This window comes from Hyperoodon ampullatus (genome assembly GCF_949752795.1).
Source record: "Hyperoodon ampullatus genome assembly, chromosome: 2".
In the NCBI taxonomy this organism is placed as follows: Eukaryota; Metazoa; Chordata; class Mammalia; order Artiodactyla; family Ziphiidae; genus Hyperoodon; species Hyperoodon ampullatus.
Window position 1 is genome coordinate 89766064 of NC_136915.1, and position 11015 is coordinate 89777078.

Sequence of the window (11015 nt, forward strand, 5' to 3'; positions counted from 1 at the left end):
ATTGAGCATTTATCCTTTCCTGTATGAATTTTCAGAGTAATCAAATAGCCCTAATTGATAAAGGAAAGTTCTTTATAGAATTATATCTAATAAATATAGGAAGAATGATGGAATTGGAAAAGCATAATTTTATAGTTGCTAATGAAATAATTCAAACAAGAATCGTCAATTGATGAAATTTATACATAAAAGGTTTGGGAGTTTTACAAGGAAAGGATCAGGTGTTACACTAAACAAATACAGATATATGTGCACACAAAATCTTATTCTTCTCTTTTTCCAAGTTCATTACAAAAACATATACTTGAACACTAACAACAAAACTATCAAAAAGAGAAACTAAAGAAACAATCCCATTTACAATTGCACCAAAAGGAATAAAATTTCTAGGAATAAACCTACCTAAAGAGATAAGAGACCTGTATTCAGAAAACTGTAAGACAAGACACTGATGAAAGAAACTGAAGATGATACAAACAGATGGAAAGATATACCATGTTCATGGACTGAAAGAATCAATACTGTTAAAATGACCATACTATCCAAGGCAATCTTCAGATTCAATGCAATCCCTATCCAAATACCAAGGGCATTTTTCACAGAACTAGAACAAAAAATTTTTTTAATTTATATGGAAACACAAAAGACCCTGAATAGGCATAACAATCTTGAGAAAGAAGAACACAGCTGGAGGAATCATACTTCCTGACTTCAGACCATACTACAAAGCTACAGTAGTCAAGACAGTAGTACTGGCACCAAAACAGACACATAGATCAATGGAACAGAACAGAGAGCCCAGAAATAAACCCACACACTTATGGTTAATTAATCTACAACAAAGGAGGCAAGAATATACAAAGGGGAAAGACAGTCTCTTCAATAAGTAGTGCTGGAAAAACTGGACAGCTATATGTAAAAGAACAAAATAGAAAATTCTCTAACACCACATAAAAAAATAAAACTCAGAATGGATTAAAGACCTAAATGTAAGGCCGGAAACCATAAAGCTCCTAGAAGAGAACATAGGCAGAACACTTTCTGACATAAATTGTAGAAGTATTTTTTTAGATCTATCTCCTAAAAGAAAAGGAAATAAAAGCAGAAATAAACAAATGAGACCTAATTAAATTTAAAAAGCTTTTGCACAACGTAAGAAAACCATCAACAAAACAAAAAGACAACCCACTGAATGGGAGAAAATATTTGCAAATGTTATGACCAATGAAGGGCTAATATCCGAAATACATAAACAACTGATATAACTTAATATTGAAAAAACAAACAACCTGACTAAAAAATGGGCAGAAGACGTGAACGGACATTTTTTCAAAGACATACCAATGGCAAACAAGAACATGAAAAGATGCTCAACATGGCTAATCATCAGGTAAATGCAAATCAAAACCACAATGAGATATTGCCTCACACCTGCCAGAACGGCTATCATCAAAAAGAACACAAATAACAAATGTTGACGAGCATGTGGAAAAAAGGGAACCCTCCTACACTGTTGGTGGGAATGTAAATTAGTGCAGCAACTGTGGAAAACAGTAGGGAGGTGTCTCAAAAAACTAAAAACAGAACTACCTTATGACCCAGCAATTCCATTCCTGGGTACATATCCAAATCAAACAAAAACACTAATTCTAAAAGATACACGTACCCCAGTGTTCATAGCAGCATTATTTATAATTGCCAAGATATGGAAGCAACCTAAGTGTCCATCAACAGATGAATGGAACAAGAAGATGTGGTATATATACACAATAGAGTACAAAAAAGAATGAAATTTGTCATTCACAACAACATGGATAGACCTAGAGGGTATTATGCTAAGTGAAATAAGTCAGGAAAGACAAATACTGTATGATATCATTTATATGAGGAATCTAAAAAAAACAACAAACTAGTGAATATAACAAAAAAGAAACAGACACAGATATAGAGAACAAACCAGTGGTTACCAGTAGGTAGAGGGGAGGGGAGAGGGGCAATATAGGGGTAGAGGATTAAGAAGTACAAACTGCTATGTATAAAATAAATAAGCCACAAGGATTTATTGCACAACCCAGGGAATATAGCCAATATTTTATAATAACTATAAATGGAATATAACCTTTGGAAAAAATATATATTTGATGCTGTTAAATATTTCAGGTAACTTTAATGGCTTTGCCAAAACATGAAAATTAAGGGGCAAATATTTCTGATTTTATAAATTTGAGATTTATGAACCTCTCACCACAGCTTTGAAAACAGACAGAGGTACTTACATAGAATATTTTGCCATCAACTTGTCTTACAAAGAAGAGTCTGTCTTGAGGGAAGTTTAATGATATAGTGCTCTCCTGAGACTTACCTTGGAACTTCTTTAGCATGTTCTTGAGTACACTGCTGAAGGAGATCTATGAATTTTTGTGGGAAAGCTGAGAAGTCTATCAGAAGACCTTGCTGGAATTTTAAACTATACAGAAGACAGGAAAAGAAATTTTTTTAGAATTTTAATTACAAATAACATCCTGAAAGACTATTCTTTTATTTACTGAACACCCATTATAATCAAGAATTAAGCTAGGGAACTTTGATTTTTATAGTTTATTCAATGGGAGGGAAAAGGTCAATAAATCTAGCTAAAGCTCCAAACTTCTGAGCTGTTAAGCAAAATGCTGATAATCTATGAAACATTTATTTTCAAAAACAGCCTGAATAATTATAGTATAAATAGTCCAGTGTTCCCAAAATGCCTAACTGCTTCAAATGTGTTTCAAAGAGGATAGTACCGATACATTCATAAAACTTAAAAACCTACTTATTCCTAGATCAAAAACCAGAAAAATAAATAGAGTTACCTCTGAAAATCTTCCTCTGATATAACAAGGTTATACAGAAAAAATGGATCAGTATCATCAGTCAGACGGATAACTAAATCCTAAAAGAAAGATTGTTATTTTTAATGTTTTCAGTAGATTTGGCTTTTAGAGTAATTTCTTCCTTCTTGGAAGTGAAATCATCTAGTATTATCAACATATCACTGTTATAGTTCAGACAGCTCTGTCTTCTGGTGCTGCTGGGTTTTCATTGGTCTTTGGAGACTTTAGCATCTTAAATAGGGATAAATATTCTGCTCTTTGAGAGCCACATGGGGTGGAAGGTGGGAAGGAAAGGGGTCTATAAAAGCTAATTAAATGCTAGGAGGTTGAAAGTTGAAGAATATATCATTCTATCAGAGGCTTAAGAAAGTTTAGACCCAGCCCTTGCTGCACTATGATACCATAACAAAAGTATTCTTTACCACTGATCATATCATACTCAATTATATTTTCAGTTTCCCTCAAGTTAATTGTCTGGTATTTCCAAAGTAGTAAATACATCAGCAGAAATGACAAATAATCATCTACCCTAGATAAGAAAGGAACATTTGTCTCTCAGGCAGAGGACAGGGGTATCAGGTGACAGGCTGCCAGGGCTTCTTCCTAAGAGCCTATTCTCTCCCACTCTTAAGTGGCCACTGATGTGGAACCCCATCTGTTTTCAGCTTCAAATGAAGTGAATACCTTTCATAAAGACCATTTTATCACAGCAGCTAAAGCTGACAGAAAAGTACACAGAAATTATGTATTTCAGAGCACACTGGCACAAGGAAAACAGGACTAGCAAGATGATGGGCTAACAGAGGTTAAGATTAAGTTTTTACTTAGAAATAAAATCTACTTGTGGCTACTGAGGAACCGCTAGGGTCCTAGAAAAATCTAAACCACTTTTATGAGTAGAGCTGGAAAATGAAGAGGTACAGCAGGCATAGGAATAACATTTAAGAAGTATAATATATAATCTCTACCCTGGAAAATTAGCAACCTAGGTGTTTGCTCTGCTTCAGAAGGCGCTGTTCTTAAAGCAGCTTCTATTTAAGTATTTCTTGAAATCCACCCCAAGATGCTATAAAAAACTGAAGCTGCTACTAACACCATTAGATCCTTGAATATGTACAGGGAAAGTTATGACAGAGAAAACAGATGTATTTCTTAGCCCTCCATTCTATATCCTCATTTCTGTTAATGACTCATACTTTTAAATCAGATTAGACTGATGCTCTAAATACCTCTCTTCAAAAGGCAAAAAGATTCAAAAATATCTCCCTGCAGTGCTTCAATTCATTCTGTTCTCACATTTACATGAAATGCCAGTTCTACAGGGTAGCAATATATATTCTAGCAACTTAAAAGAGTCTAATGGGGGAATTCCCTGGAGGTCCAGTGGTTAGGACTCTGAGCTTCCACTACAAGGGGCACGGGCACAGGTCTGATCCCTGGTGGGGTTTGATCCCTGGTCCAGGAACTAAGATCCGGCAAACCACAAGGGGTGGCCCAAAAAAAGTGCAATGGGGCAAACCTAAGGAGACTGTTGTCCCAATCCCCAATTCTTGCATGCTTTAGATATATATGATATAATAATCTCTCAGTTGTTGTCTTAGTAGATTCTACCACCCCAGATCTGCAAGTTATAAAATGGCCCAAAATTAAAAAGCAAGATGATATAACAAAAGATCTCACATTCTTAAAGAACAAAAATAATTATAATGTACAGAATTACCATATCTCAAAAAAAGAAAAAATATTTATTTCAAAAGAAATAAATACCAACCTTTCTGTGAACTGGATTAGAAACTGATTGTAGTTCAATGCTCAGTCTAATACTCACTCTCCTGTATGAAAAGATATGCCCAACTATCAGAACATTCACATGAAATGAATTATTACTACCATTTGTATAGCTAACATTTTCCATCTTAAGCCACAAGATCCTCCACAGGTTGTCCCTAACTTATGAACAGATGTTTGGAAAGCATGCTGGATTTGAAGTTTAAGTTCCTATTTTTCTACAAGTAAGCAATCAGGTTTTTAACTTGAGGATAAATTTTTCTCTCCTGTAAAAAGAGGTTGTCATGAAGACCAAATGAGATAAATGATGTGGAATGTCTACTGTTAGCCTGGTATACAACCCTTACTGGCCTGATTCTCAAATAACACCTATTGAAAGCCAAACCATCAGTTTTATAACAATTTTTCACATTAAAAAATACCACCTGTGGGCTTCCCTGGTGGCGCAGTGGTTTAGAGTCCACCTGCCAATGCAAGGGACGCAGGCTCGTGTCCCGGTCCGGGAGGATCCCACATGCCGCGGAGCGGCTGGGCCCATGAGCCATGGCCGCTGGGCCTGCACGTCCAGAGCCTGTGCTCTGCAACAGGAAAGGCCACAACAGTGAGAGGCCCGTGTAACCGAAAAAAAAGAAAAAAAAAAAAAAAAAACCACCTGAAATGACCAAATTGATTTATGAGAGATTTCATTTGAAAATTTTAAAGTGTGAATAATATTAAAATACTTTAATGTTTACAACAAAGGAAATAAGAAAACATGTTCGCTTCCCTCACGCATACACAAAAAAAATTTTTTTTCAGATTCACAAACTACATCTGATCAATAGACTCTCTATGCAATATATCCACAGAAGTATTGTCAACAAGTTTAGGGCTTCCCTGGTGGCGCAGTGGTTGGGAGTCCGCCTACCGATGCAGGGGACACGGGTTTGTGCCCCGGTCTGGGAAGATCCCACACGCCGTGGAGCGGCTGGGCCCGTGAGCCATGGCCGCTGAGCCTGCGCATCCGGAGCCTCTGCTCCGTGGCGGGAGAGGCCGCAGCAGTGAGCGGCCCGCATGCCACAAAAAAAAAAAAAAAAAGTTTATTATCTATCTAATCCCAGAGTATATCTAAACCCTAAAGGGAAAAAAACATAGCGTTACACATTCTATACTGCACCTTAGAAAACCCAGTATTGAACAGAGGGATATAAATAAAGATGCTCATAAACATTAATTAAACTGAGCAAAAATGTTTAAATAATTCAGGAAACAAAGGGGAAATGGTGAAAAAACATTTCTGCACAAGTGCTTCTCAAACTGTTCTGCTAGAATTAAATAACAATGGTCTTTCCCTGATGTGAAGGGAAAATAAACTAACAAATTGAATTTTTTCAGTTTTAAGTTATTCTTTTAAAGATGTTTTAAACTTTTTCCACATTCTACTACTTCTGCAGAAGTACAGACAGAGTAAATGAGTGTTGATGGAAAAACTTGGTAATAGTTGACTAAGGCTAGATTCAGTTGTTTAGTTTTTTTTATGCTCTGACTTGTAATTTATATTGGTTAAATACATGTCATTTTAGTTAAATTTCTTATTAAACATATGACTGGATATTAAATCTTAGTTCACATGACGAGGTTACCATAACTTGTATATTATCTAAAAAGGAACAAGCAGCACTGGTAAACACCACAAGCAGCACTGGTAAACACCACAAAGATAGGAAGAATTACCTTTAAAACAAGAGAATGTTTTGTTTCTATCTTTCTGGTATCTAAAGCAATGTATGTGAAACAGATTAAACTACTCCAATTCCACTTAAATTAAGTGTTCTTGGGCAGGGGGAACCTTTCAATTCCCTAACTTATAAAAAAAGTGGACTGACTTAGGTTTGTGAGGGCCTTTTCAGCTCTACAATGTCATTATGCTTCGTTTTCATCTTTTAAAGTTTTTTCTAGTACATACTGCCATAGTGATATGACACTATATGACAAGTTGATAACTTTACACTTTTAAAAGTGTGTCATACTTGATAAATTTGTAAAAAAATTCAAGAAGCATCCATTAGTAAAGTATTCTCTACATAATACTGGAAGTTTTATTACTATGATAAATTTCCAATCATATTAATGACTTTGTTGCATATATTCCAAAAGCCTATATGCATTAGATGCTGGGGGGAAAAAGAGGAGGAGAAGCCCATAGATTAAAACTATTCCCCACATTTACTTCAAAAACCTCCAGAGAAATATCTTGTAGAAAAGCGTGAGCTTTCAGAGGATCTGAAATCACAAATCTTATTTCCTCCACTGTAATGGTTAATGGCATAGGAACAATATAAAATGAAATTTAAAAAATAATTTTAAAAATGCTATTTTTCAAAATAAATGTCACATTCTGAACAATGCATAAATCTGCATAACATTCTCCCTGTCAGTTAGATTCAGCAGAACTGGATTCTAGCCCACCTCTGCCACATAGTAGCTGTGACCTTAAACTCTCAATTCAAACAAAAGCTACTCTAAGCCAGGTACTATGCTGGGTGCTAGGGATACAAACAGAAATAAACATGGTCCATGTCCTCAAATTGAGATCAGATTAAATGACTTTACCCTAGGTTTGCTTCTGATTGTATTTTAAAGCTTCAAGAGAGAGGAGGGAATGGTTACTAGCACTTACCGATTCATTCACTACTGAGTGCCTGCTGGACACTTTGCTTGTATCGTCTTATTTAACAACAATAATGTCAAGTAAATATTATCTCTGCCTTACAAAGAAAGAAGCTGAGATGCACAGAATTACAAATTTGGTTAAGATCACTCCGCAGAGCCCAAATTAGAACTCAGGTTTTTCACCTACACCATGCTAATAAATGATTAAGGACAATTAATTTCAACTTAGGCAACTCTGAAAAGGTCCCTATAGTGAAAGAATTTAAGACAGACCTAGAAAGTTATGAAAGAAAAAGCATTTGAGGTATCAGGAAAAACCGGAGTAAAGGTATGATATTGAGAGGGTATCAGGTACACTCAGAGGGTAACAAGTAGTCCTGTGTGACTACTATATTGGAGAGAGGAGCTTAGGGGAAAAAAAAATGAAAAAGCATGTGGGTGTCAAACCGTGGGCTTCAAAATTTTGCATCACTTTCCTCCAGACAGAGTTATCTGAGCATTACCACTGTCTTCAACTGAAGTCCCTTTTCCTCTATGACTTGAATTCATTTACATTACTTCATGCATTAATCATACTTTAATAATAGCTAATGTTTACTGAATGCTTATTAAGTTCCAGGCACTGTTCTAAACACTTTATATGTATTAACTTATTTAATACATGCTCATAATAATCCCACAGGCAGGTACTTTTATTTTTATCAATTTAAAGATGAGGCACAGAGAAGTAAGAAAAATTGTACAAAAGCAAGCAGTAAGTGGTTGAACTGGAATTTAAACCCAGACAGGGATTTCCCTGGTGGTCCAGTGGTTAAGAATCCGCCTTCCAATGCAGGGGACATGGGTTAGATCCCTGGTCAGGGAACTAAGATCCCACATACCGTGGGGCAACGGAGCCCACACGCCACAACTAGAGAGCCTGCATGCTGCAACTATAGAGCCCATGAGCCACAACTAGACAGCCCGTGTGCCGCAACCAAGACCCAACGTAGCCAAAAAATAAATTAAAAAAAAAAATCCAGACAATGTGGCTCCATAGCCTGAACTCGATTTTTTTTAATGTACAAAACAGAGGGATTATATATCCTTTTTTTAAATTGAACTATAGTTAATTTACAATGTGTTAATTTCTGCTGTACAGCAAAGTGATTCAGTGATAAATATATATTTTTTTCATATTCTTTTCCATCATGGTTTATCATGAGATATTGAATATGGTTCCCTGTGCTATACAGTAAGACCTTGTTGTTTATCAGAGCCTGAACTCTTAACCAATGCTATGCTGCCTCTCAAAGGAAGATATTTTTGTTTCCCCTGTTAAAGTGTGAGTTCCTTGAGGGCTAGAATGAAAATTGTTTTTTTGCTGTTGCTGTTGTTGGAGGAAGGTGGTGAGGAGGAAGGGAGCTTCTCAGCACCTAGGACAGTGCCTGGTACACAGTAGGCATTCATAAATATTTGTTGAGCTGAACTGGCCTTGAATACTTTTAACTAAAGAGTGTGGGTTGTTTTTCCTGTAAGTCAAGGGTCAGCAAACTTTAGCTGTAAAAGGCCAGATAGTAAATATTTTAGGCTTTGCAGGCTATAAGGTCTGTCACATTTATTCATTTCTGCCCTTATACCACAAAAGCAGCAACAGACAATTCTTAAACAAATGAGAATGGCTAAATTTAATAAAACTTTATTTACAAAAAAAGATGGTGGGCTATCTGGCCCACGGGCTCTAGTCTTCTGACCCTTGCTATAGGTGATACGAATATACGAAAAGTTTCTAGACAGAAAGACTAAAAAGGCTGAAACTGCGTTTTAAGAAGATAACTGTGATGACAATGTAGTGAGATGGAGAAGAGCTAGGAGTTTCAACATTGGGATCAGGAATTATGCCCTCCCTTTCTTTTATCTTTCTGTAATCATTCTAGAACACAGCTGTCCAAGAGAGATACAATGGAGCCACAAATATAAGGCATGTATGTAATACTTAATTTTCTAGAAGCCACATTAAAAAATTAAAACAGATAAATTAATTTTAATATTTAATTAACCCTATATATCATTATTGTCACCTTAACACATAATCAATATAAAAACTGAAATATTTTACATTCCTTTTTTCTCCTAGTAAGTCTTCAAAGTCCAACGTGCATCTTACCCTTACGCACATCAGTTCAGCTTAGCTCCATTTCAAATGTCCAACAACCACAGTGGCTCCCATATTGGGCAGCACAAAAGAATGACCAACTAACCTATAGATCTGCTGCTGGTCTTGGTACCATCTCCTTGCCTGGCCTAACAATTGATTGTGAATCGAATTCTGCACTATATACTGCTTTCACATTACTGGCAGCTCAATATAGCAGTGTCTTCGTTTTTTATATGTCACATTTCCACACCATTTAGTCTTCACACACATTTTCACACCTGATCCTCCTAACAACCAACCATGTAGGTAGGCCTGCTATATCAGTTTTACAAAGGAGGAAACTTACAGTACAGAGAACTTAAGAGAGAGCTGACACTCAGAGGTGGAACTGAGACAAAATTGAAATCTCCTGACTTCCAGCCAGATCTCTCTATTTAAGCCTCAACAGCACCACCTCTTTAGTCAGTTGTAATTTCGCATTTACCTGTCAGACTGGCCTTTATTTCCTCCCCCACTGGACTGTGAACTCCACGAACACAAGGACTTTTTCCTAACCATTGTATCCCCAGGGCCCAGCAAGGCGTTTTGCAAGTATGCAGTATTTGTTGAATGAAAAAATGAATGGATGAACTTGTAGTTTTCCCCAACTGTCTTTAGTCTATTACACGTAATCTATTTTTAGTAACGAGTGTGAAAAAAAAGGCAATATACCATAAAGTTGATTTAAAAAGAAAAAGTCAATTTAAGTAAATTTAAGTCGAAGCTTAAATTTACTTCCCATATAACTCAAAGAAGAGAGAAAAAAAAAAAAAAAAAAAGGCTGGGAGCCAAGGCCTGAGTTCTAGTGCCCGCCCTGCTGTAAACTCGTGAGCCCTCGAGTAAATGAAGTTCTCTGGGCCAGAGTTCTTACCTGTCAAAAAGAAAGGGGCTATACTGTCCACGAGAATGTTCAGCGATAAGATTTTTTTTTTAACTTGATGCGGGTCAGCGTCCCATTCCTCACACCCTTCCCTCCTCAGCAACGGCGGACTTGGTGAGAGGTAGCCACTAGGTCCCAGCTAGGTCTCCCTCCACGTCCCGGGGACTTCTGCCCGACACCCAGCCGCACGCCGGGGCCCACTGGCTGGAGCCGCCATCTTTCCCCCTTGGCCCGACCCCAACCGCCATCCGCGAGCACGGGGTAACGCGGACCTCACCTCTCCTCGCAGTCTTTGCATTTCACTTGCAACGGGACGAGGTGCTGGAACAGAACCTGGCTCATGCTGAACCGCTTCCCCGGCCGGTTTGGGGGAAACTCCAACAAGCCCGGCCCACAGCACTAGCCTAAAAGACGTCCGGGTTCTGTTAAGGTTTGAGTTTGGCGCTCGGCTTCCGCGGAGGAGGCGCGGAAAGAATAAAACAGAGGGGCTAGGCGGGAACTTTGGACCTCTCCAGCCACCATCAGCCTCTTCCGGGTTCTTTCGGCGGATGGGGCGGTAGTTCCGGGCATTATCCTGCGCGGTTGGACCCGAGGCAGACATATTTGTTAAGGGAAGGAGACCCGAGAGAACCTGACAACTTTTCCT

General features: G+C 37.6%; 1 protein-coding gene across 3 annotated transcripts in view; it reads right to left on the reverse strand.

Annotated features, from left to right (window-relative positions):
• Positions 1–10726, reverse strand: part of SASS6 (SAS-6 centriolar assembly protein) — a gene marked incomplete at both ends in the record, with an annotated part of 49131 nt that extends 38405 nt beyond the window's left edge. Inside the window, 4 exons of one of the 3 annotated variants that reach the window (XM_079698552.1) lie at positions 2363–2467; positions 2853–2932; positions 4645–4705; positions 10647–10726. In XM_079698552.1, coding sequence (XP_079554678.1) covers positions 2363–2467; positions 2853–2932; positions 4645–4705; positions 10647–10711 — 311 coding nt within the window. The remainder of the gene's footprint in view (positions 1–2362; positions 2468–2852; positions 2933–4644; positions 4706–10646) is intronic. The other 2 variants (XM_079698553.1, XM_079698554.1) reach the window with 2 other exon arrangements.
• Between the last annotated feature and the right edge of the window lie 289 nt (positions 10727–11015).